General features: G+C 32.2%; 1 protein-coding gene across 2 annotated transcripts in view; it reads left to right on the top strand.

The window, feature by feature from the left end:
* Positions 1–1,757: 1,757 nt before the first annotated feature.
* Positions 1,758–27,479, top strand: part of LOC124356914 (galectin-4-like) — a 47,713-nt gene continuing 21,991 nt past the window's right edge. The window contains exons 1-5 of one of the 2 annotated variants that reach the window (XM_046808213.1): positions 1,758–2,408; positions 5,775–5,870; positions 15,620–15,708; positions 21,639–21,846; positions 22,323–22,532. In XM_046808213.1, coding sequence (XP_046664169.1) covers positions 5,844–5,870; positions 15,620–15,708; positions 21,639–21,846; positions 22,323–22,532 — 534 coding nt within the window. In that variant the 5' untranslated portion in view covers positions 1,758–2,408; positions 5,775–5,843. The remainder of the gene's footprint in view (positions 2,409–5,774; positions 5,871–15,619; positions 15,709–21,638; positions 21,847–22,322; positions 22,533–27,479) is intronic. The other variant, XM_046808212.1, reaches the window with a different exon arrangement.

Raw genomic sequence — 27,479 nt, 5'->3', positions numbered from 1 at the left:
GGTGACCTTCTATTAGTAAAGTGTATGCGGACGTAAATCAATATATTATATTATATTATGTACTCTTTTAGTCTATAACGTGTCCCCGACAGTGACATGACTCACTCTAAGTTGTTTCTACTGGAATTGATCCATTGTGCGTAATATTTGAGTTTAAATTCTCTGTAACCCCCTCCCCCCTTATCCACATCAAATTGGAAAATACTGTCTACAACACAATTATTGTTCAAACAAACAGTTTAAAAAAAGCAAATTTATACTTCATATGACGTGTTTCAAAAAGAATGTTTGTTATATTATATTCTATCCACAAACACCCTATAAACTTCCTCCTTTTTTAAATTTTGCCTACTCCAAACCTGCTGGGTGATAACATGTGTAATCAGATCCAATTTTAATTTAAAAAAGCCCATTTAACAGTTTATATATATATATATATATATATATATATATATATATATATATATATATATATATATATATATATTATAACAAAACATAATTTACAAAAATACGATAAAACTACTTTTAAAATTATTCATTTTTAACTTGGTTATTTCATTACATAACTTATATTCTACAATATTAAATTAAATTGCATAATTAGCGTACGAAATCTCAAAATGTACTTGATAAATTAGCACTAAAAAAATATTGTCATCAAGATGTTTCGTTGAGTAGCTTAATGATACAAAAATAAATCATAATAATCACTGTATTAATTGAGTTATTTTTAATATAATTTACTTCAATATGCTTTGACATCATTTAAAAAAAAATATAATTTCATTTTATGTAGTGACTTAATTACTAAACTTATAGGGTTTAGTGTTTTCCGTACATATAATGTATATTTTATTTTTGCATTGTTTAGGTGATACCATAGATTTTTAGCTGGGTTGTATTTTTTCACCGTCTTGATACCCAAATTCTTCAAATTGCCCTTAAACTTACCGTCTATGGAATGATCAAGACTTTTTTATGCGCATTTTTATATAAAATAATTATAATGTCCTCAGGGTAGAACTTACCGAAGATGTCTGCATAACTTCACCGATCATAAACACTGGACAATAGACAATACTTTTATTTACATGAACATTGAGATCAGTAGTAGCGTCACAGTAACATGTATGTATGTCAGGGGGAGAATACAAATTAAGCAGTTTAAAGAAAGTGAAACATAACCCCCAAATAATTTTCCCCCAAAAAAACCCAAATAATTTGAAACTTAGTACAAAGATTGATTTTACAAATACCTCGACTAGGTTCAATAGCCAGAATGGTGCGCCCTTTCGTTCAAATATAGCAGCCATGTGGACTTAGAAAAATTAAATACACCGTTATTTATGAAGCGAGAGAACACATAAAAAAGAACTAGAGTGGTTATAACAATTCCTACATAGTTTATGATGAAATATTTTTTTAGTATTTGGAATAGCTTTCGAGATAAGTACATGTAAATCCCATGAGACATAATTATTAATATTTCTGTTGTTACAAAATCTGCCCATTTCTTCTGACTAAGCCGGAAGGACTAACTTTATTGTGCCTGTGTTCAGGAAAGTTATTTTAAAGTGATGAGATTGATTATTTTAAAATTGTTATAAAACGAGAAAACTATGTCACTATCAATTTTGCACTTCTGTAGTGCACAGCACATTGTAAAAACAACATTACAATATATCACGAGATAAAATAATATTATAAATGATTTTTAACTTTACAGATAAGGTGAACGGCTCAAAGGCAGGTCAACACCAGATTTGTCATCTATCCAGATTCAGAATTCTGCAACCTTGACCTTGGCAGTTCTGCGATAACGACGTTACTGAGACTTCAATTGCAATGCACAATTTATCTAACGCCCGAAGGAAGCTTTGTTTGAACAGCTGTTGTTTGTTAATCGGTTACCGACTGAATAGTGAGTCATTATACTCAATTTAGAGTGTAAGTTCTGGGTGCTTGTGGCTCCTCTATAATTTCGTGAGTAATGAATAATGAGTGAATCCACTGTAATATTACAACAAATCAGTAGCCCCACCATTATGTTTACAATATTGCTAGTTCTTTTGTACATTACCAATATTTAATTGTATTTGGTTCTACCCTTAGACTTTTTTATATTACTTAATTCCTAACATATAAATTTAATTAAAATGCCTGTGCCTTTAACTAAAATCATATGTTGTTGCTATTCTGATGACAATACAACAGATAAGTTACTAAAAAAGAGATTGAGAGACCACAAATATTGTGGGTGCAGAGAGAGAATATCTAGTCGGCAGCGATTTAAAATGAAATCATGTGATGACAGACGAACGCTGGTCGAAAATGAAGTTTGTGAAGCATTGGAGTACGATTTCAGTGTTGATAACGCGGAGGAAGAATTTTGCCTGACAGATCAGGTAAGTTAATAATCTAACTGTAAAATTAATTTATCATGTCAAAGTTTATAATTAATATTTGCAGTGACGTATTACGTAACCAAACATGGCAAATAGTGTCACGTATTAAATCAATATTAGGTTAGTTGAATTTAGGTAACATAATTTTTACTGTAAAGCTTATAAATTTCCTTTTATAGCATTTAAGAACCAAATGAATACAATACAGCTTAGGATATGTACAAGTAGAGTTGGTGGAGTTGTAATTAAAAAAGGTGAATAGTGTTTAGGGACACCCATTAAAACAATTTGAAACTAACTTGAACTATGTTAGCATATGTTAAACATCGTTATTACCACGAATTTCAGTGAGGGAGATATTCTGAAAAATTAGTAATAATAACCTGAATTTAACCGAATACCCACTTAACATTAACAACTAGGGAACCATGAGAGAACAGGTTGGACAGATTAACAAGATATGAGGAGAGATGACATGAATAGGCTGCCAACGCAAAACATATTTAGGCCTAGTAATATAAAATTACTTAACCAAACTACCTGACTGTCGACCTAACTGAGGGTTACTCAATTTACCAGACTCATTTTCTTATTTTTTATTATAACTTGCATATTTCATGTTTCCTCACCCTAGACGACATGTTCCCTTTCTATATTAGTACTATTGTAAGAGGAGTTCTGAACAATATAGAGTTCTTTTGGGAAATATAAGGGTAGGGTACGATAAGCGGACCCGGTTTTTTATATCGAAGAATGTAATCATCGATACCTAATATTCGCATCTCAAATCCTAGACTATCAATCGATATAAAAGTACCTATAGTCCTCAATAACAACCATATGTTTTAAATTAAAATATGAATTTAATATTTACAGTGATCAAACAAATTATTATAACCAAAATTAGGAAAACTGAAGACGACCATATTTACTCCAGTCACAGTTACAGTTGTTTATTTCCCACAAATTTCACATAACGGGTTTTTTGGTACGAGTCCAACATGTTGAAGCCACGAAAAAGCAATGTCGTGTAGTTCTCTAAAATTGACTGCCATTTTTAATAATCAGAATTACTTATGTAAAATTGAAGTATTATCCTACGTGTATTATTTTAGAGTGTTTACAGCTCTTGATATAGATTATTTAAGTTAATAGTTCAAAATAATTAATCAGTATCGATTGATTATGTCGCTGGTTTTGATTAAGTAATATTGTTTGCCAATTTCGATATAAAAACCGGGTCCGCTTATCGTACCCTACCCAATATAAGTTATAAACCATTATTAGTATTAATAGATAATAGTACCCCATTCTGTATTGCACTTCTGCAGTGTGCTTCTTGATGATCCTCTCCTATTCAAGGAATCAATGAACAAAAGTATTTTCCCCAAAGTCTTGAAGAATGGATATATCTTCACAAAATCAGTAATCCCAGTAACAATAGGATAGCCTTATCACAGCTGCCATCCCGGCTATTGGCAAAGCTTTTTGAAAGCTTTGTGGTGGACAGGCTTAATCATCATATGGCTAAAGGGCTGCAGTATAATAAGCGGTCACCACCACAATCGAATTATGATTATTGAATCACCAATTTTTATGACTATCTAAAAATACTGGAAACAAAATGACAAACCAAATTGTGCATTAGGTATATCAAATAACAATATACTTCTGCTGGTTTTAAATCTTAAAATTAATATTTTAACGATAAATAAAAAAACTATCTAGATGCTATCTAGATTCATAAAATGTTACAAACAAAACAATGTAATATTCAATATTATTGCTCCAAACTAATTCAAAGTAAAATTATATGTTTGGTATTAGAATAATGGCGTCAAGTTCAATGACGATTTATACATGTTCTTTGTGTCACATAGTCAAACACGTTTATCCTAGAAAATAGTAAAAAGTGCATAATTGTTTTGTTCGTAACATTTTATAAATATAGATAGCATAGATAATTTGTATGTATAATTAATGTATTAATTTTTAAGATTAATATATCATGGAGGCTGCCTTTCATACTACTTTTTGTGATTCAATGTTTATTGAAATTATATATGTAATATGTTTTATATATATATAAAAGCTGTTATGTACATAAATTATGAAATCGGGTCTATAAGTAAGAGATTGGTAATACGAGTTTTGCTAATACAATTGTACATGAGTATATGTTGTATATTTTCTTACTTAAAATGAAATGAATATACAAAAGTTAGGTACTTTTTGTCATTATTAAACAAAATGCAAAAACTTTTGATACGGTTTGTACTATATAAAAATAAATGTATACTCATTTCATAGGTACTATTTCAAAAATATATATGAAATAATACCTAATTTACAAAAGAAAATGAGATAATGTGCACTACTTAGAAAAGATTGAAATCTACAACATACAGTGTTACTAAATAAGCTAATCTTTATTTACATCAGCCTGAACATTGCATAATTAAAATGAATAATAATAGAATTGTGAAAAGCAATGAAAAAACTATATGAAATTAAGTTTTAGCCAAACGAACTCCAATACCCTACTCAGAGCCGATAATTTATTAAATTTCAATAAAAAGGTATTTCTTTATTCTAAAATATATTTATCTGCATGACACCAAAACACAAATAAAACAGAATTATACATAGCTTGGCACAGACGTAAGAGTTAACAACGCCAGCAAGACGGCATTCACAACAAACAGCTGATGTTTTCATTTCCATTTGGAATAATCAACTTGTTAGGTCACAACCATAATAACAAAGAGGAATAAAATTTTAGTTTTTGTTAGCAGTTTTCTTCCCAAATCCAGTGGTGCTTGAATCAAATTGACATGTTACCGCAGTGTTTTATAAGACGTGATTGTATGAGGGAATGTTTGACTGACAAAATTATGTTGGTTAATACTATGAGGGTAAACACTTCTTGTAACTTTGTGGTTGGCAGTAACTATGCACTACTTTATAAGTTGCTAAAGCCAAGTGGATTGATTTATCAGAAAATTCTGTACATATTTGGAATAGTTTAGTTAATGGGGAATACATAGGTATTATACATATTTCTTGGGTTAAAGATTCGTTTGGTGGTTAAATACACAAATCTGTTCCTGTCCAGTATAAAGATAAATCGTTTGGATATGTACTTACAATGAAATTTGTTCCATAATTCTACGACCAAAATTAATGGTTAAACTGCTTGAAGTTTAACACTAATCTTATGGGGTAAAATTTAAAATAGTTACCCATACAAGACAACCTTAATAGATTTAATGTATGGACCATTACAAATTTTATTTCTGACATATAAACTTGTACGTAGTATAAAACATCAATATGTTTCTTTTTAAATGTCACATTCTGTTCTAGGAAGAGTAATACATTTCCATCCAGTCCAAAAATTCTTTTCTTTCTCTAAGCTTCAATCCTCCATTTATTATGTCCTTACCCCATAGAAAAACACATGTAAGTATTCTATATACTTAAATAGCCTGTTAAAGTTCATACAAAATGTCATAACCAGTTTAGGAGAACGGAATGTCACTGTAGTAGACTGCTGTTAAAGAAGGGCGTAGTATATAATAGCATGTATTACCATAATCAAATCTGTTATTTAAATGTGTATAAAGTATAAGTGTTTGTAAAATAATACTGTCAAGTAGGGCTACTTGGAAATATTATTATTTGAAACTAAACATGTAAAGTATTCTAGGTATGTACTTCAACTTGGTGACATATAAAATCGTATATGATATATGATTTAGAGTTCTCTTTTATCCTTCTTCAATTTCATAGGCTTGTATAAATAAATGCTTATCTTTAGTTTCATCGTCTGTAAGCTATAATAGATTTGATTTAATGTTTTGATCAAGGTGTATATTTTTCATTAAATGGGGCTACTTGGACCATGATCATTTTTGTTTTATTTTTATGTCATACTGGTATTTAAGAATTAATTATAGAAAAACAATCAATTAGTGAGAGTGTGAATTTTAAAAATAAATTTAAGTGAACATTCTGCAAGACGTTGTTTATCAATTCAATCATAATGCACAGATATTAAAGATGGGCAAGTTCAAAAAATACAGAGACTACTTTTAAATCGTTGGAAAAAACTTTTAGACTTTAAAAATCGTGAAAGATCATATGAAGTTTTCAAACAAATTTTCAAGTTAGAACATACAGTGAATTAAATACGTTGGTATTAATACAAGGGTTATCCAGAAAATAACCACCGTTCATGTGTGTGGGAAATAGGGAGGTTAGCGCCACCATATTGACATCAGTGTGTACAGTGGTTCATTATGTTTCTAACTGTGTACTTAGGCAGAGCATCGTATGTTTGCTTGTTGTCCAGTGTTATAACTCAAAATATTAGTGCTGTTATAGAAAATCTTGCCAAGTGTGAAGTATAAGAGCCTTCTGCCTCTTGTCTAACATGGTCTTGTAAGATTTCTTTGGGTGAAAATTCACTCAGCAGTCCAGATTGATTGTGAATTGTATGCAGTTTTTGACCCGAACATTATGATTGAAGGTCTACCATCAATGGTTGCAATTTTGTTTAAATGGAAGAACAAATATTTACAATGACAAAAGGAGCGGTATACCTTCTCTTCACAGTGTTCACCTACTGAACAAAGTTAATTAAACAGTTTATAAGAATTTGAGAACTTTACAATAATTTTTCCTGAAATTTCTTGGTCTTTTGCACGAGACAGTAACAGAAAATTAAGCTACCCCAGGTTTTGTGCTTGTTGGGATTTATAGAACTCTAAGAAAACACACTGGTTTTAATTTAATTTTTAAACATTTTTTTGTTTAGAGATAATGTATTTTTGTTATAAGTTGGTACATTTTCTTACCAGTACCTTTAACATACCTAACCTGTATTGTATTGTGTTGTCCAGGTGGTATTAGTATTGAAGTTTATTCTAACCATATTATTGTTATTGTACTAACAGTTGTTTATATTATGGAACCTATTTACCATGAAGTCAAGTATATTTGCACAAATTCTTTGTGTACAACATAGTAAATCCACATACTTGAAAATGAATGTTATAATTTATCTATAGATTCTGAGTGTAAAATATACAATATGCAAATAAATTATGCAATAATTTATCTGCAGTCTGTTCAATTGTTTACAGTAAATATTCACGATCTCAAAAAATGTATGTTCATGGCAAGAAAACTGTAACAAGGTTCCATCAAACATAAATAGGAGACAAGTGTTTCATCTTGAGAAGTGTCACTGTCAAGTGTCAGGCTAACATATATATATATATATATATATATATATATATATATATATATATATATATATATGTGTGTGTGTGTGTGTGTGTGTGTGTGTGTGTGTGTGTGTGTGTGTAAATCATACATAGTTGAAAAAATACTACATACATATATATATGTATGTAGTATTTTTTCAACTATGTATGATTTATCTTACTGTGGTGTTTTTAGACTGTCTTCATTATGTTTATCCATTCTCACCAATTGGTAGTATGTATTTATTTATATTTTACAAAACATAATTGTTAAAACTATTATTGAATGTATATGCAGAAAAAGCCAACTTTACATTGTTTATATGTATTCAATGTGACTGGAAGTGATCCGGATAAATCATGAATATAGTAAAAACACAATTACAGATAATAACAAATGGCTACTAATATAAGAGTATACAAAAGAGCCAATTTTCTATTTCTTTAAATAAAAATAATTATAGACAAAAAAAATAAAAGGAGATGTTGTCTTTAAAACAAAACTCAAGCCAGTCTCTTTTGTTTCTCTTTGGAACACTGCTTCCAGGAAGTGCTATCACGCAGATAAGTCAAGGCCATCATTCCACTGATGAAGTGTCGGACTTCATCTAAGAATCGTGTTCAATGTCCGTTGCTCCTATTGAAGAACAAGCTGCTGGCACAATCCATTATCAATTCCTATGTACTCCAGCACCAATGTCATTGTCGGTCTGAAATTAAATTATTTAAATCTTTCAAACACAATTATCAACTTCTACAGCATTGTTAATTTGTTATTATATTATACACATTGTTCGTAATGTTGAACATATGTTAACATAAAAACAAACTTCAGTGGAAATTCCACAAGAATTTTTTTATTGCTAAACAAATTTGATTCTCTCCACTCTGTAAAATCTATCTGGATAACCAAAAGGTAAATGGGGTGTAGTGCAAGTTTGTTTTTTCTGCAGTTTAGTAAGGTAGTTATGCAGTATGTTATGTGAATAGTTATGGTGTAAAGACAATTGGATTGTTATAAATTATTACTGTATATTAGTGTTGCAAGAAATGAAATATTGTCTCTTTTTTTAAGTGATGAAATTAAAACATTTAACTCTATAGATTGGTAAGGCTCAGAGATGTGCTCCACAGGCATTATATATGTAGCTGTTTCTCATCCACCATAATCAACTCCAGCAACATCTTCATTTACTAAACTGCTGCCAGAATCTCCTGATTTGTCACGTCAAGTTATGGTAAATGAAATGAATCGACATCCTGATAGCCATCATTCTCAGGAAAGTTACATACTGCTGAATGCCTAACTCACAACAGTGTCTACACATCTGGATAAATTTAAAATTGATCAAATATCCTGATCATTATTACAAATAATTCCTGCCAATTAAAATTGAAAACAGCAAAATTGCAGCAGCAACTTCAAAAATGCAATAGAAAAAATTAGAAAACACTAATGTTTAGTTTCTAACGTCCAGGTAAAACTTCACCATGTTCTTTCGTGATAGTTCCTTAGTTGATCATCGGAGTGTAGTAGCAATTAAACAGCACTACTGTGGATTTGTAGTAGATCAATAAACTCTATTAGAGGCCAATGTGTATCATCTTATAGCTGCCTGACGTTATGTAGAGAAGCAGCTGTTTGGCACATGATGACATGGGCATGGCAGTTAAAATTGTTGTTTTGTAAGAGGTTTTTTTTCTTCAAAAGGTTTGCATATGTTGTGCATATGGATAAAATAGGAATTGACAAAGATTATATTGATCATCCCAACAAAGATGCAGAGAAAGACCATCACCTTGTTTTTCCTTTGGTAGCGTTGTCATACTCTTTAATTTCTTGTTGTTTGCTTCTCTCATTGATACTGGTTGATTATGCATTGTAGATAGAAGCTAAGATAGTGGATATGAAAAAAGTAAAGCGATGCAGTTCAAATGTAAAAGTTACATTTACGGTAAGGCTTCATCAGGACTACAATTGTATCACAGCATACAAATGAAAGCGGAGCAACTAACCTTTCGACTGACGGATCCAGATCAAGGACAACAAAGCTGGCACAGGTGAAGAAGCAAAATCACCTTTACTGCAGTATTCACAAATTGCTGTTTTGTATTGTCTGGAAGGTATAAGGTATATCTTACCAATCTAGTTAAGGTGTAAATGATAGGTCAAAATCAGTCTTAAACCTTGTTTCAGTATTTCCGACATATGCAAAAGAAAGCTTTTGCAGTGTTGGGTAAAAAGTGTAGTAGCACCAGTGAAAATGTCTATTTAAGAATCCTTCAAGTAAGAACAGTTGGCTTTAATAAAAGTATCTCTGTTTAAAAATACATAAGTATATGTAAACAAGTATCACTAGTGATACTGATTGAATAGATTTTTATATTTAATTTATATGATTGAATAGTGACTAAAAATATTACTGACCTGATTTAATCCAGTTATAAGTACAATGGAAGAACTTACAGAATTTACAGTTACAAAATAATATGCTCAAACTGTAATGTACAACCTGTACTCGAACAAACTAAAGCTCATTATATATTTTACACTTAACCATTCCCACGCGGCAAACGGATATATCCTTCAAAGTCTATTTTGTATTATTTAATAAATTGTAGTTGCCGTGGAATCCGCTAGAGCTCAAGGGAGTGTTGAATGCTTGTTCCGAAAAGCAGATGTTACAGTTTGAACCATATTGGCGCGTCGCATTGGTGGGAGGGCGTGGCTTTGTCCCTCGTGGCGTGATTTAACCTCAGTCCGCTGCGAACCATTACGCGGTAAACGGATATATCCCGGCACGGCATATTTTAGTTTTTAACGCTGTTTTGCCATACTTCCTTATTTACTGTTCATGTTCCTGTTGTATTTAGCATGATATTATCTTTTTATTTTGTTATTACTTTATTTGTTGTGTCGTTATAGGCCTATATTGTTCTACTCAATGGCGAATCTTGACGATTTTTTGTAAAATTTGAAAATTTGTTAAAAAAATATAGGGGTCTGATTATTTTGTGATACTGTATTATTTTTTATTCCTAATAACCACCACTAACTAAAAAATAAATTAGACTTGGTAAAATGTTTAAAAAAATTTTAAAGTTAATTACGCGTTATAAGTCAAAATTAAAAGATAAATTCCGCGTGGGAAGGTTAAATGCCAAGTCTGGACAATTACCAAAATTTTCCCTCCCTTCCCAATGTGGGCAAATATTTAAAGTGTTACCTGTATACATTTTGAACTTTTTCGTATGTGGTTATTTTGCTATTTTTTATGAGTTACTCACTATATTTTACAGATGTATTCTTTTTTACTTGAAAATAAAAGTACTTTGAAGCAAAAATTATTTTATTTTACATAGTTATTATGTACTTGTTGTAGGATAGTAAATAGTAGTATATGTAGGCTATTCACTATTTGTGAAAATTACAAATACTTGAAATGCATTATGGTATAAAATAATTACCCATGTTGTGGGTATCAACAATTTGCTCAATCTTTGAATGTTTTTTCTTGGAGTATTGTAGTTTACCCATAACCCTTTCCGTTTCAGCCAATGTCTGAATAACATTCTCACTCCACAACGAGAATATTTCATAACTTCCATATTGTGAAGCGTGTAAAAATTTCACCCATTGTCTGAATTTGGCATTTGAGTGTAAAATGTCCAATACCTTTGTAAAAAAGGAACTTTCCTTAGTTTTTATTAAGTTAACCACTTTTGTTTCTTCATGTTAAAGAGTTATTCTTCATGTGTATGTGAAGTACCATATTTAAGAAAGGATATAATATAATTAAAGTAATTATCTGTATATTTTAATCCTATTTACATTCAGTGAAGTATTTCAAAACATTGTAACAATATGTTTTGTTTAATTTTTAGAAAAATTTAAATTATCAAGTAATTATGTTCGTATTAAAACAAATAAATCTATTAACACAATGTTTAAAGTGTCTTATCAAAATAGTGGTTTGATAAAAGATAAAATACAGTGGTATTATCTTTGGACTAATAAGGCTTTTGATGGTCATACACACTTGCATTAAAGAATGGATCAGTTTTTACTTACATTTTACTCAGTCGGTTTCTGTACATACTGACAAAAATTATGTAATAAATCAAATCTGGAGTCTCACAAGGATATATACTTGAAACAGTTCTCTTTTTAATAAATTTTAATGATATAACATTCATTGTAAACTTATCAGAATAAATATACTAATACTATACAATACAATAGGGTCAATTGGACAAGGAAATACCACTGTCATCAGGATGCTGAGGTTCTTTTGTGACTTAACCCTGATGTTTAACTAGGTCATCTTGAGGCTAAACCTCTCTAGGAGGTATGTCCCACCTCAGCAGGTTTTAGAAAAACCCTGTTTCCACTGAGTCATGACAATTGCTTCACAATCACAAATGATGTGTATAGCAGTGTCCTAGGATTCTTTGCAGAAGTGACTTAATTAGTACTCGGAGTATGCCAGACTTAGTATTTTGTAATTGGCTTTGTAAAGCGTGGAATGAACATCCCATGAAAGTACACCCACCATATTCAAACTCAATCTTGCGTATGTGGAAATTAAGTTTCATCAAAATTTCAAGTCCAAAATAATCCCCTGAGTTTCACTAAAGAGTGGTAGTTTCATTAGCTTTCGCTAAATCCCCAAAGGGATATGCACCTTCATCAAATTTGATTTTGTTAATGTAGAATTAAAGTTTAATGCAACATTTCAAGTCTACAGCTCTATTCCTTCTTCGGTTATTTTGTGGAAAACAGACAAACAGGTAGAAAGAACGAATAGGAATTTTGCTCTTTACTTGAGTGACAGCAAAATATGGAAAAATCTTGTCTGTAGCTCAATCTAATTGTGTGAGTTGCTTTGGTTCAATATCTGACTATTGAGTTTATGTATTACCTGTTGTATTATTTAATATTTATATTTAGTTTTAATGTTCATTTAACCCTTCTAAGACCACTGACGAATTAATGTCTGATCAAGCCTTTCTGTAATATCCCCAGAGAGTAAATAATCTTGAAACTTTCATGAGATGCCCTTACATTTTCCCCCTCCTACTATCATGGAAAAATGTTCACCTTAATTCAGCAAGTTATACCAAGGTACACACTAAGGTGTAATATGAACAAATTGGTCAGTAAATAACATGTTTACTTTTTTTTAATAGTTTTTTTAAAAATTTATGATGGTAATGAATTTTTATTTTAAGAAGACAGATTTAATGCTTGGCTAAATCAAATATGAGGACTTTCTGTACCATCATCAAACTTAGTGTAGCCTATGATATAGAAATCAAAGTGCATTCAAAATATCAAGTCTACTGTTCAATTTGTTCTAGATATAACCTAGCGACAGACAGAAGAGAAATCTTTTCAGCCGCTGAGATATAAGCTTTGCTAATGAGGTTTTATTTTTTTGAAGTTACTTGTTTATGTTTTGATGATAACAATATTTAATAATATTAGGATGTAATGTTCTCAAAATGTATTAGACAAGTATTTGTTTTGTAATGTATCAACAACAACATTCTCTAGTTTTATCCAGTATGATTAGTGACACCAATTACAATGTAATATTTTGATCCAGTTTAACCGTTAAATATAAAAATGTCTTTTTGATCTCTCTGTATAGTAATGGGGTAGTTCCCAATACAGCTGAGATCTGCGAATGTCATTGTTTATCTCGTAACTAAGTCAGCTGATTTTCCATCTCCCATAGATTACTTTCTAAACGATAATTCTTTCCCAATGTAAACATCTCTTTCTCCCTTTATAAAGAATTAGTGCGTTCTGTTATTTGTTTGGACAGTCCTATGTTCAAATAACTGATTTAACGCCATAATGAATTATAAAATATTGTTATGTTTCCTTATAGAAGAATAAATAACTAGACTATGAAATGTCAGATAATCAAAAGATTTTGTGTGCTTTTTTGCATTGTGTTCAAAACTAGTCTGAGAAGTTGTATTTGCAGGGTGCAATACCATTTTGTATTTCACAATCTTTTCCCGCTACAAGTCGCCTTCGATACTAGTAATGAAGTGTACTATTCCCACTAATCCAAATGATATTAATAAAAATATAGAACCCTTCTTCTTGACTATTCAAGAAACAACAAAAATTACAAATAATTTAAACAAATTCCCTGTCTTGTAACTGGCATGAGATTGCAATAAATCTATTTGAGACTGCTGCAAAAGTAATCAGTCCGTTTTAAAAGAAATATGCAATTAATGTTTTACGACATAGCTTTTTTTTTTGAAGTAAATGAACATTTTTTATATTATTCATCAAAAGACTACCTATAAAAAGTAATTAAAAAGCTTTACAAATATCAACTATCTGGAAGATATTCAACTCATACATTATTGTTAGTTTGGTTTTAGATCAAATAAATGAACAAAGTTTGCCCTCATATCTTTTGTAAACACAGCTATCTTGTGGCCTTTGATATAACAAGGTATAGTACATACTATTACCAAGGTTGACTCTGTTAGCTAAGAGTTTTAAATGTGTTGATCATAAAGTTCTTCTGTTTAAGACTTATAAACTAGAAATGAGGAACAATAATTTAATTATTGAAAACATTTTTCAAATAAAAAATAACAAGCAAGACAACAAAATATTTTCAAGTTGGAAAAGTACAACATACTGGGTTCTTCAAGGTCCAATTTTAGGCCCAACAGTACCTTATTTAAATAAAAAATACATTGTCATCACAAATTCTTTAAGGGGATATTTCAAAAAGTTAAACCTTTTATTTATTGAACAATTTGTTCACTTACACTAGTATGTATACCTTTGTATATATAATTTGTAAATTAATAAAGTATAGTAATTAAAAGTATAAGTAAAGTATAGTAAAGTAAAGTAATTTCTTCTTGAGATTTATATTAAATTGTGGATTATCCAAAATACTATTGTTAAAGTTATGTTAACATTTAAATTTAAGGCCAGTTGTTGTCTTTTGTTAAGAAAACCAAGGTGTTGACTTTTCCTTTACTTTTATCGTGCATTTTATCAATTTACACTATTATAACTTGTTGAAAATTTAATCCACAAGATTTGCATTGACTGTTGTTTTGCAATAAAGATCTGAACTAAAATCTCAATTAAAAGCATATAACATTCGGAAGACATCTCATAAGCCATTTGTTTCTTTCCAACCAGGAATTCAATCCCTCTGACCATTAAAATTTCAATATAATCATCATGTTATTATCCTCATTTAGAAACACTTGTCCTATTCAATTTCTGAGCTAGAATCATCTGCTTTCAAATTAGAAACTGATCAAGTTTCAACACATAATGCAATAAATACCATAAAGCACAGTTATTCATGTTAGTTCAGATTCGTTCTAAAACATCGGTGGTCTGTGACTTCAGGAATCTGACTTAAATGTTTAAATGTCAACCATTGAAAACTCAGTAACCATTCAACAAATGTCATGGAATTTTGCAGGCATCATAGGTGCTCAGTTAGAAATGGTTGGTTTGATTTCAGCACTGTGCTCCAACCGTCAAAAGTTACATCATCTAAATTTTCCAGTTCACACTAAGTCAAAAAGTTCCCAATTTCAGTTTAACACCTGTTAACTGAAGATAGCTCCCTACATCAAAGCCGAAATATCCCAAGTTTTGAATTATGATAAAAATGTTGTCACATAGTGTAAGCTTGGAAACTTGGATGATTATGTGCTAGTTAACAAAGTTCTTGTTTGTTCAGATGTTTTACATTTTTGCATAAATTATGATCAGATTTATTGTTGAAACATCTTCTTACAGCTAAAATGTTAAGTATCTATTGCTTATTTCTGAAAGCAACTAACAAAAGAAGGAACATTAATTATAAGTTAGATAATTAATTATTTTTAAAGATAGAATATGTGTAGCTTAACAATAATTTTCAATGTTTCCAGGTAACTCCTTTTTCCCATGAACTCACTTTTGCCCTCCATCCACAATCTGACCTCATCATACAAGGTGTCGTCAACGAGAAAGCCATCAGGTCTGGTAATTATTCAGAACTCAGTCTTAAGACATGTTATTCTGGACATTTTTGAATAGGGAGCCCTGTCTCCTTTCTAGATAGATATTCTGTTGATTAGCCATACGCTTTTTTATGGTACAAAAATTCCTTGTCCCATTCAAGACATTACATATTGAAAGTACTGGCGATTTTATGTTGTAACACTTAAAATATGAATAAGCCTACCTATTTTTATTATAAGGTCCCACAATATGGCAATATACTAATGTCTTATTTATCATCATGTTATCCAGTTCACACCATATCGAAACATTTTAACACAATTAAAATCTTAATGTACTTAAACCTCGCTTTAGAAAGTTATTTTTGTGCAACAGGTGTTGGCTGAAAATGGCTTTCCACATCAAGGACGATGAATCTCAAAATTTTAATTTTATGATAGTAAGTTTAAAAATTAAGATACTGCCTGTTTTGATAGAAAATTAACACTTTGGCGAGCCAGTATCTAAGGAAACTATGTTTTTCCTGTGGACTGAAGTTTATGTGGATGTCGTCTGTCACCAGACTATCACTGTAGGGCCTACATGTGGGTTGATTGTTTTCTTCTCATGACTGAAGGGTTTCCTTACAGTCTCCATGTGGAGGCTATGTTCATAAAAACTACATTTTCAGAAATTTTTACAATAAGCAGTTAATTTACTTAGACATTTTTGAACACGTTCTTACAGGTTTAAATTGCAGTTCTTTGTGATACCAGGGAATTTGGTTTGGGCTGGCAACCTGTACATAGTAGTGAGAAGACTTTCATTTGGTGTGGCACCGGTGGTATATATTGTTTCCTTATCATTGTGCCAGAGCAATTTTTAACGATGAACTTTTATAGCTTATTTATTTAAGACAGTTTAATTTTTAAACTTTATCTAATAGTATTTTTTAAGAAATTACTACTTAAAAATCCATTTTATGTATAAATATAGGTGTGATGTTGAAGTCACTTTTTAATTTTATTTTTAAAACAATTTTTCATTTTGTAATTTTTATTGAATGTAACAAATATTAGAATCTAATATTTTATTAGCCAATTTATCCTGAATTTTATCTAGTTTCAGACAATATATAATAGGATCCAGGTTCTCTTTAAGAAAAATTAAATATATTGTAAAATCCATAAATAGTACACAAAAGGCTAAATTTATTACTATGGGTATGATTATTTTTTTAAATATACAAAAATATAACTCCTACACTAATCTTTTTCTAAAATGTAGAGAATTATGTGCACTACAAAATAAGAAATGAATAATAACGAATTTTAACATTTTTTTTATTTTTGAAAAGTTCTGGGATGTGCCTGGTGAAGTCTGGTTCCAGACATCTTTGTGTTTGGTCTTTATCTTGACCATTGAGAGCTCACATATTAGTTCTGTGCTGAGTAAGTGTGTACTCGTACTCTCAGTATGGGGTTCAACATCGTTTTGGGCATAGATTGTGACTCCACCTTTTAAGTGGTTTCTTCTGCAGAAGCTGGTTATCAGTTTGTATCCGTATAATACTGTGTTTTTTAGTTCATCGTCTTTCAGTCCATGCTCTGTTAAAACAACTACATCTGGAGCCTCTTCACTTAATAAATGGTTTACTTTGTCAATTTTATTAGCTAATCTATCCACATTTTGGTGCAGTATTTTTATACAACTCGGCCATTTGAGTTTTGTGTTTCGATAAATTAGCGTCTTTTGGGTGCTTTTTAGTTTCCTCTTCCTTTTTTGGCGAATCTCTAAAAAATGCTCTTGAGTTTTAAGGTGCCCATGGTCAATAAGACCTACTGTTTCTGACATTGGCTTTGTGTTTGAGGTTACATTGCCAATCTCAATAGCTTGCAGTGGAGCTGAGTTCTCTTTTCTTTTCATTGAGGATTCTATGTAGGAGCAGCAGGGTATTCTCTTATTGTTGGTGTTCTTCAAGTATTCGTTGAGTATAGTGTCAATAGTTATAATGGTAAAGCAAAATGAAGAAGAAAAATCAGTAGAATTTATTTAAATCTATAAAATAGTGACTGCTTTAAATAAGTGCAATGGAAAATGCTCTCATGGTGGTGAATAATGTGTTTCTCTGGTTTCTTGCATGATTGCAGAACTATAAGTACTAGGCTCAGTGTCATTTTTCAGACTTACCCGTTTTATCCAACTCTCCAATACACCATTTACACACAATACACCTCTACCATAAACTTTTAAAAAGCTGCCAGTAAATTTCAGATGAATAAATCTTTCTTTCTATTCAAAAATTGAATTACATACCACACTGCACAATTGGTGGGATTATCAGCATGACAAACAAACCAGTTTTACCTCATAACCAACACCAGCAGAGGGATGAAATGTAATGGTGGTGAAGTAGGTATTGGCCAATAGCTACTAACCTCATGACGCATACTATACGTCATGTATATTTTTTTCATGCAGCAGTGAATTAATCCATATCATTGTCTTTATCTACAGTCACTTTGAAAGTAAGACCTGATAGGTATCAAGCCTGGCATGTTGTTTTTAACTGTAAACTTAAGTACTTAAAAACCGACATATTCATTCACTGAAAGAAATACAGTATTTAAAAGACAAAAATTAACAAAATAAAAATGAATTATCAAGCGTAATATAAGCAAGCTCTTAGTGTTATTATTCAAGAATGTTTCCAATTTTAATTATTAACTAATTCTTAGTTTTTGTCTAAGTAATTAAGTTTAAACTTCAAGAATCAAGAACTTTATTTTCCATTTAAGTAAACAAGTCCCAATAGGCATCGTCAAGAAGTTATAAACAAAATTAAGGTGTCAAATCCCAACATATCACAGTTCATATACTCTTCTGCAGTATAAAATGCTTTCTTCTTAAGCCACTTAGCAATAGTACAACTAAATTTATTACAAGGAAGTGACCTGATGGACATCGGCAGTTTATTGTATAACAAGATTTGTTGATACTTAAAACTATCTAAACACTTATTAAGCCTAACATTAGGTTTAACAAGATCTTTCTTTTGTCTAGTATTGTAATCATGTTATTGAATTTGCTTGATTAAAATTACTAATGTTTTTCTTAACATAAATCAGGTTACAGCTAATGTAGATACATGCAAGAGTCATAATATTAAGTTGTTGAAAAGTGTTTCTACATGAAGCCGACATGGCTAGTCCGTTTATTATTCTAAGAGCCTTCTTCTGCCAAATAAAGGCTCTTTTTGCTGAACTAGAACCACCCCAAAGACGTATACCATAGCTCAGATGTGCATGAAAAAGGCCAAAGTATATCATGACAAGAACATCCAGATTCACGAATCCTTCAACTTTCTTAAAAGATAAGTAACTCTGGACAGTTTTTTACAGAGAATGATTAACATGTTCGTCCCTACAGAGTTTCCTGTCTAAATGAATACCAAGCAATTTTACAGTTTGAACAAGTCATAGTCTATATCCGATAAATGGTTCTTTAAAGTAAATATTATTTGTTCAGTCTTAGTATCATTTATTAACAGATCATTAGCAAGAAACCCATTGTTTTGCTTGTTTTAATGAATGTTTAAGTTGAATTTTCACATCTAAAATATCCAAACCAGAGTTAGTAATGGTTTGTATCATCTGCATATAGAACAGAAAAAGATGAAACATTATAACTAAAATCATTAACAAAAATTAAAAAAAGAAAGGGTCCCAGTACTGAACCTTGTGGTACCCCTGCTGAAACATTTAAAAATTGAGAATCTTTGTCTTGTATACAAACCATTTGTTTTCTATCTGTAAGGTAACTACTCAACAATTGCAGCTCTTTGTCCAAAATTCCATAATATTTTAGCTTTTTTGACAATAAGCCATGTGAAAACCGTATCAAATGCCTTACTTAAATCAATCATACTTGCTCCTACTACCAGTTTATTTTTCAAAACCATTGAGAACAAAGTTTAACTATTGCTTCTACTGCATCACTAGTTGAATGGTTAGGTCTAAACCCAAATTGATAGGTGTATAGCAAATTATTATTTACAAAATATTCATAGAGTTGAGCTACAAGACATGACTCAATAATTTTACTTATAATGGGTACAATTGTAATGGGACGATAATTGTCTGGATTTTTTTACATCTCCTTTCTTATGAATAGGTGTAATTTTTAGATACTTTAAGGACAATTTGGGTAAACTCCTTGAGATAAAATTAAAATTAATTACATAGGTAAGTGGTACTACAATTACATCAATAATATTTTTTTAAAACATAATTTGAAAGGCCATACATATCCTCACAACGGGAATTACTCATTTTTATTTACAACAGAATTTAACAAAAGTTTCATCAATCAGTTTCCATTGAAAACTGCTAGTTGGTTGTGGCTGAGGGGAGTTTGCTAAAAAATCAGAGCAGAGGTTATTATTTGTATTTACTGCCACATTCACAAAAAAATCATTTAAAATATCAGGGCTAATAGGTATTGGTGGCTGTGACATCGGATTCAGATTACATTCAGTTTTTTGCAACTTTCCATGCAGCTTTACAACGATTTTTTGAGTTTGAAATCATCTTGCTATTGGCTGCAATTTTGGCCTTTGTAATATCTTGTCTGTAATTTTTTTTGAAAATTCTTAAAACGTGCCTTATCTACTTGAAATATTTCTCCTTGAAATATTGTTTACTTTTTTCAAATTAAACTTTATTCTTGTTATCAGACCTTGGTTTAATTAAATGGGATCTGTGAGACTTAAAGCAAATGTTTTTACAGATCTTAGAAATAATTTTAAACGTTTTTTTTATTTTATATAAGAGGTATATCCAGAAATTAAGTGTACTAAGGCTCTCATGGCCTGAGGGATTTTTTTCAACATGTTAGCTACAATGCCATGTAGCCTGATTCCCCTCCCCCCTTCATTCAAAATATCAGTCCAATTTTCCTCCAAGTGCGAAATACTTGGCATCATCTGTTATCTCGTTTAGAAGGGTTAAACTCCTGTTGAGGTTTTTCATGGCAGTGTAGCCAACATGTCAGGAAAAATTTCCTTCGGGCATGAAAGTTTCAGTACACTTGTTTTCTGGATTTTCCTTTATCACACAAATAAATTTGTTTTATTAAAACAGTAGCCCTATCAGCATAAACAATAAAAGTAGCACAATAATTCACGTACTGTTCTAATTATTCATAATTAAATACCATGAAACATTTTTTTTTTTATCCCATACCAATCTTGCTTTCATTACGCCTCGGATATTGCCACTGTCATTACAAGTTACAGTTATTTTGACGTATAAAAGCAGTGCTATGTAAAATTGTTGAAAAAATATTGAAAAATTAACATTGAATTAAAATTTGAATTTTATTATCTTTTATTATACACATTGATTATGAAACAAAATGTTTAACAGTCTCCTTAACTCTTTTGATCCCAACGTCCTTATATACTGAAATCACAAATTAATTGTTTTGAAACAAAATATAACAAAGCTTACATTTGAGCTTTACCAAAATGATCACAAGGAATCAATCTTTCTTATGAAGATGTTAATTAAACTTTATTTAATATCTTATAAATATTTAAACAGTGGTATTTGGAATATCTAAATATGTAAATCAGTTGTAAATGACAACTACACAGTTTTTGTTAAATGAGCATTGGATTGTTGTTTGACTACATTACTTGGTTATTTTTAGTATTATACTTTGTACGTTTATATTTATTTTATTTAAGTAATTTTATTAGATTTCAGCCCTATTTAGTTTGACTTTTACAAGTAATACTAAATAAAGTTTGAATTCTTGAAAAACATTTAATTTTTTTCATCCCCTATTTTGTTTATTTAATGAGATAAATTAATAGAATATTTGGGGTTTACACAATACCTTGATTTGTGTAAAGAATTGTAAGTTATTGGTATTTGTGTAAAAATGTATTACATTAAATTCCAGATTTTCAGTAAACTTACTGATTGGCCACAATGAGAGACCTGACATTGCCTTCCACCTTAACCCCCGCCTGGACATGCTCTACATCGCCCGCAACACCCGCCTGGATGGCCGCTGGGGAATGGAGGAGGGTAGTGGATTGCAAAATTTTCCCTTTGTGAGAGGCGAGCCCTTCATAATTGAGATCTTCCTAACACACTCAAATTTTATGGTGGGTCACTTTTTCTGCAACATAAATTAGTGTGTATTTTTTCAGTGGCGGAATTAACCTTCTTGGGCCCTTAGGTGTAGAAACATTTGCTGCCCCTCTAAATCTTGTTTTGTCTGAGTTTTTTGGAAATTGTTGTACAAAAAAATAGACAAAAAAGAATAAATTTGTTATACTTATGTAAGATATTTGTATTTTCAATTTGAAGCACTTTAAAAAGAAAATATACTAGTTTTGAATAACAAAATCGAGAGAAAATGAGTACCTACTTATTATATTATTAATAATTACCTCTAATTTTGCAGTTCCATTGGGCCTTTTTTATTCTTATAAAATTGTGTTGTAGGAGCTAGAGCTCAACCAATTAGGTATCAGTATCACTTTGACCACATAATGCTAACTTCTTGATAATCTAATTCTGTTTTCTGTCTTCAATTATGTTTTCTAAGATTCACCTTATTCTGTGTATGTGTGTTCAGGTTGCAGTGAATGGGATACACTTTTGTTCGTATACTTACCGTACATCTTTATTGAACATCACCGATGTGGAAGTGACAGGAGCAGTAACTTTGTCTAAAGTACATCTTCGTACCTCTCAAATCTATCCCGCCCCTCTTCCCTCTAATTATCCTCCCAGTCCACATGTAACACCACTGGAGTCATATGGGACTACTAAAATTAAGCTTCAAGTAAGTTTTCAAGTTTTTCTAGATTATTATTGTATTTTTAAATATGTGAAGAGTTTTAAAGAAACTTGGGCTGGTCAGCAGTGTCATCTGTTAGTCTCATAACAATATTTTAAGCTCTAATCCAGTAGTCTTTAACCCTACAGCCTGCAGGCTACATTCAGCCCGCGGAAAGCTAACATACTTAAAAAAAATTTGATATTATATTTCCTTATAAGCATTTTTACCATTAGCTCATTCTCATTCATACCAGTACTCATTTCTCACTTACCACTTCTTTACTCAATAACTGTAAAACTAGATATAAACAAGTAGCGATCAACCACTGAGCGATATATATTAAGTGGTTAGCAAGGACTGTTTGTTTACGAGCAGAAACGTTGTAGTCTAACCCGACTTTACCTGAGGCAGAACCAAAACGAGGCTGCTGTAAAACCAGTTTCAAAGTCAGCCATATTCTGGCTAAAGCTGGTAATCATTTTACCGACAGCCTATTGAAGTAAGATTGCATCTTGGTGAGTGTGAAAGAAATCTGCCCTGATAAACATTCACTGTTCAATTCTGTCAGTTTTTCAGCGAACAGGGTAGTGCGCCGTACAAAAGATCTTGGAAATAACGTTTTTGATCAGCTGAAAGACGCATGCAAGGACTTTGAATGGTTCTTAATCGCTTTTGATGAATCAACTGGTGACGCTGACTCAGCACAAGTTCTTTTATTTATTCATGGTGTGAGAGATTAAAATCACAGAAGAGTTGGCTGATGTTCTCTCTATGGAGAGTAATGTGACCGGAGACAAAATCTTTGCAAAAATAAGTGAAAATTTCTAATTTGGGCTCAACCTCAAACGCATGAGTGGTGTTACCACTGATGGTGGGAAAAATACGTCTGGTAAAAAAACTGGAATAGTTTTTTTTTTTTTTCCGCGCTTAGTCCTAAGGACCTTTGCGTCTCCCTTACTTTAATTTTGTGTCCTCAAAGTCCGAGGCTTTTGCTAAAACCGATCAGATTTGAGGGCTTCTGTTCTTTGATATCCTTGGAGCTGAGGAGATATGCTCCCAGGAATCTTTTCCGAGTTTCTAAGATGGCAGGGCAATTTAACCAAATATGCTCTGCTGATTCCTCATCTTCTCCCCAGAGTCTACAGCCTGACTATCAGAAAGTATTAAGCATTTTAATCCTTTTGTCCTCATTTGTATGAGCCTTCTGGAACATGAATCTCCCATGACCTCTGCCTGAAAAACCGTGACATGTCTTCCCAGGGGAACAACCATATTAACTCCTGGTCCGTATATTCCGTATTTTTCCCTAGAGTCAAGGCGTGAACCATCTGTGTAAAACTTCAGGACTCCTTTTGTAGAGTAGGCCTCTTTTTTCTCCCTACTTACGATAGAGACCGTATATGGATTATCAAAGGAGTATTTCTTAACCATTGCATCTGACACATTGGTTAGAATTTCAGCCTCAGGAAATATCTACATTATCTTCATGCACTAAGGAGGTAGTATTTATTACCTTTGTTCTTAGAAGCTTCATTGCACTTAGAGCGGCTGTTCTCATCAGCTCCTGCCTCAGAGCAGTGTATCCCAGGACCGATTCAATTGCTAGTGTTGGGCAGGAGCTCATCGCTCCCGTGATGCTTAAGCAAGCTAGCCTTTAAAGACTCTGTAGCCTTTTAGCAGCTGTTTGTTCCACTTTCAGCCACCACACTAAGGCAGCATATGTAACCATTAGTTTTAAATCATTCTGGGTTTCAATTCCCATTTAAATCCAAATAGTCTGGTACAAGCCCCAAGGGCCATTATTGCTTTGGATATTCTGTTTTCTATATGTGAGTTTCAAGCAAGCTTCTCATCCAGGATTAAATCCAGGTATTTCACTTCTTTTGATTGGTTTATACTGATTCCCTCCAGGACAGGTTGTGTAAGCTGGAACTTTCTTTTCCTGGTAAAGGTTATCATATTTTGTTTTAGATGGGTTGATTTGTAGACCTTCCCCATGACACCAGTTGCTTATATGAGGTTTAGTTCTTGAATTAGGCGTTCCTGCGTGCCTTTGTTTTTTTCCTTTGACCATAAGCACTAGGTCGTCCGCATAACATAGTAGCCTTGTTCCCCTCTTCTCTGCTTTGCTTAGAATCATCTACCACCATCGCCCACAGAAGAGGAGACAGAACTCCCCCTGGGTGCAGCCTTTCCAGGCCGTGATTGCGGCAGATTCGTCTCCGTACGTTGCTTTTACTTGTCTGCTTTTTAGGAGGGCTACTATCCATTTGATTACACATCTGGGGGAACTCCAAAACGTTCCATAGCAGCCTCCATGGATTGATATGCAACTCGGTCGATAGCTCCAATGTCTATAAAGACGCTGATTAGGGCTTCTGTTTCATCGAAGGTGTTCTCCACCGCTTCCACTAAGCCGTGGAGAGCGGTGGTAGTTGATTTACCTTCTATATAAGCGTATTCAGTGGGACTAAGTGGGTGGTCTGGTAATATTACATCCCTTGAGTGTCTATTTATTATTTTTTCCATAGTTTTCACTATGGAGGAGGTTAAGCTTATGGGTCTGTACGAGTAGGGTTGAGCCAGATCTCTGTCTTTTTTCCGCACAAACACCACCAGTGCTGTGCTCCAGTTTTTGGTACATATCCTAAGGCGTATCTGCTTCTAAACAGAATGATAAGAGTATTTAATAAGATGTCCAGCCCCTTTTGAAGAAGGGCTGGAAAAACTCCATCTGCCCCAGGAGATTTAAATGGCTTGAATGATTTTATTGCCCATTTAATTCTTTCGTGTGTGAATGCCCTGGGTCACTTTTTATCAAATCCAGATTGTCCTGTGCGATTTCAAGTCGACAGTTCTTTTGGTCTTCTGTCAGCAACCGAGGAACAAATTTTGTAGAAACGCAGTTCATTTTAAAATCTTCATGTAAAATGTTACAAACTGACGATTTTGATATTCCTAAATCTTCTTCCAGCTCTCGGACAGTCAATCGACGGTTTTCATTAATTGCTGCACGAACACGTTCAACATTTTCAGCGTTTCTGGCCGTTGAAGGCCTGCCAGATCGGTCATCACCCTCCACTGATATGCGGCCATTTTTGAACCGCCTAAACCACTCTTTTATTTGTGTATCGCCCATAGACACATCACCATAAACTTTCCATATCATAGTAATCGTCTCTGATGCTGAATGGCCAAATTTTTGGCAAAATTTAATGCAAATGCGCTGCTCAACACGTTCAGTCATATTGAAATGCGACGCACACACACGGCAGTACTGTACGGAACAGAGCGCTGTGACTCACTGAGTGACCGGATCGTATTAAATGCCTATTATGGAAAGGAGTAGGCTCGCCCCTCCTCTCCAATAACCGGTTCGAGCCGGTCGGTTACGCCGCGGCCGCCTACTGGTCGGCGGTCGGATACTTTTTGGACCGACCTCGTAGTCAATAAATAGAACAGATAAATCTTACATATTTAACAGACTTACAAAACATTTATTTCTGAATTTGGCATGTTTAAAAATGCATTGATACTATAGAAGGGATGAGCAGCCAGCCATATATGTAACTTACATTTAAAGAGACTAAAAAATATATCTTTGGTTGAGAGTGGTAACTTATTATATAGTCTAATACACATTATAGTATGGCTAGATCTAATTTTTCCAATCTTGTAAAGGGTACATCAAGACGATTACCATGCCTTATAGATTTTTCATGGATTTCATTCCTTACATTATACGATAAAATACCTTAATTAATAAAAAGTGGTTTACAATTAGCCAGGTAGTGAGACTTGGTAATTATTCAAATAGCCTTCTTCTGTATCAAAAGGATATCTGTAAGGTTGCTGGAATTTCCCCATAAAATCAAACCATAGCTAATTATTGACTGAAATAGACCATAGTAAACAATAACAATGTAATATTAGGAACACAATTCACAAGACGTTTTAATAGATAAATCACACGAGATAGCTTAGTGGATAGTTGTTCAATGTATTTTGCCCATGATAGCTTTCAATCAATGTACACACCTAAAAATTTAACACAATTATCAAACTCAATATTATCTGTGATCGACCTAAGACAATACAGAACTGATTTAGTTTTGTCATTATTTAAAAGTAAGTTATTAGCTGAAAACCAATTTGAAGCTAGTTCTAAAGTATTATTGACTTTTAATTGTAAATCAATGAAGTTTTTATCAATAGAAAGAAAATTGGTGTCATCAGCATACATTATACAAGTTTTAGACTATTGAATATTAATAGGTAAATCATTTATTGCTATTAAGAACAAAAGAGGGCCCAATATAGACCCCTGTGGAACACTACATCTAAGCTCTCTAGCTGAAGACCACTGGCCATCAAGATAAACAGTTTGACTCCTCTTAGACAAACTAAAGATCTAAAGATCTAAAAAATTGTTTTGCAGATCCACTGATGTCATTCTGTTCCATCTTTTCAAGCAACAAGATATGATCAACACAGTCAAAAGCACGAGCTTAGGTCAATAAAAGTGGCCCAGGCATACTCTTTGGATTCAAAAGCATTGAGAATCTACCTTACTACAGCATCAATATCAGATATTATTGATCTACCTTGCCTGAAGCCAAACTGTTGATCAGATAAAAAACCATGCAATATTAAGTACAGGCTTACCAGCTTATAGACAACGTTTTCAATTACTTTACCAAAGACTGGAATAAGCGAGATGGAACAGAAACTTGCGGGACTTGTTTTAGGCCCTTTTTTAAATACTGGTAATTTTCAGACTATCCGGAAATACACACTGCTCTAGGCATAAATCTATAATATAAAAATTAAACTGTTCGTGTGTAACAGCATCACTCACAAACGGCTGGACGGATTCGCCTAATTTTTTTTTTAATTTGTTCGTCTTGATCTGTAGAAGGTTATAGGATACTTTTTATCCCTTTCCCGATT

Source organism: Homalodisca vitripennis, chromosome 3 (assembly GCF_021130785.1).
Source record: "Homalodisca vitripennis isolate AUS2020 chromosome 3, UT_GWSS_2.1, whole genome shotgun sequence".
Taxonomy (NCBI): domain Eukaryota; kingdom Metazoa; phylum Arthropoda; class Insecta; order Hemiptera; family Cicadellidae; genus Homalodisca; species Homalodisca vitripennis.
This window is presented reverse-complemented; position numbering and strand designations above follow the sequence as displayed.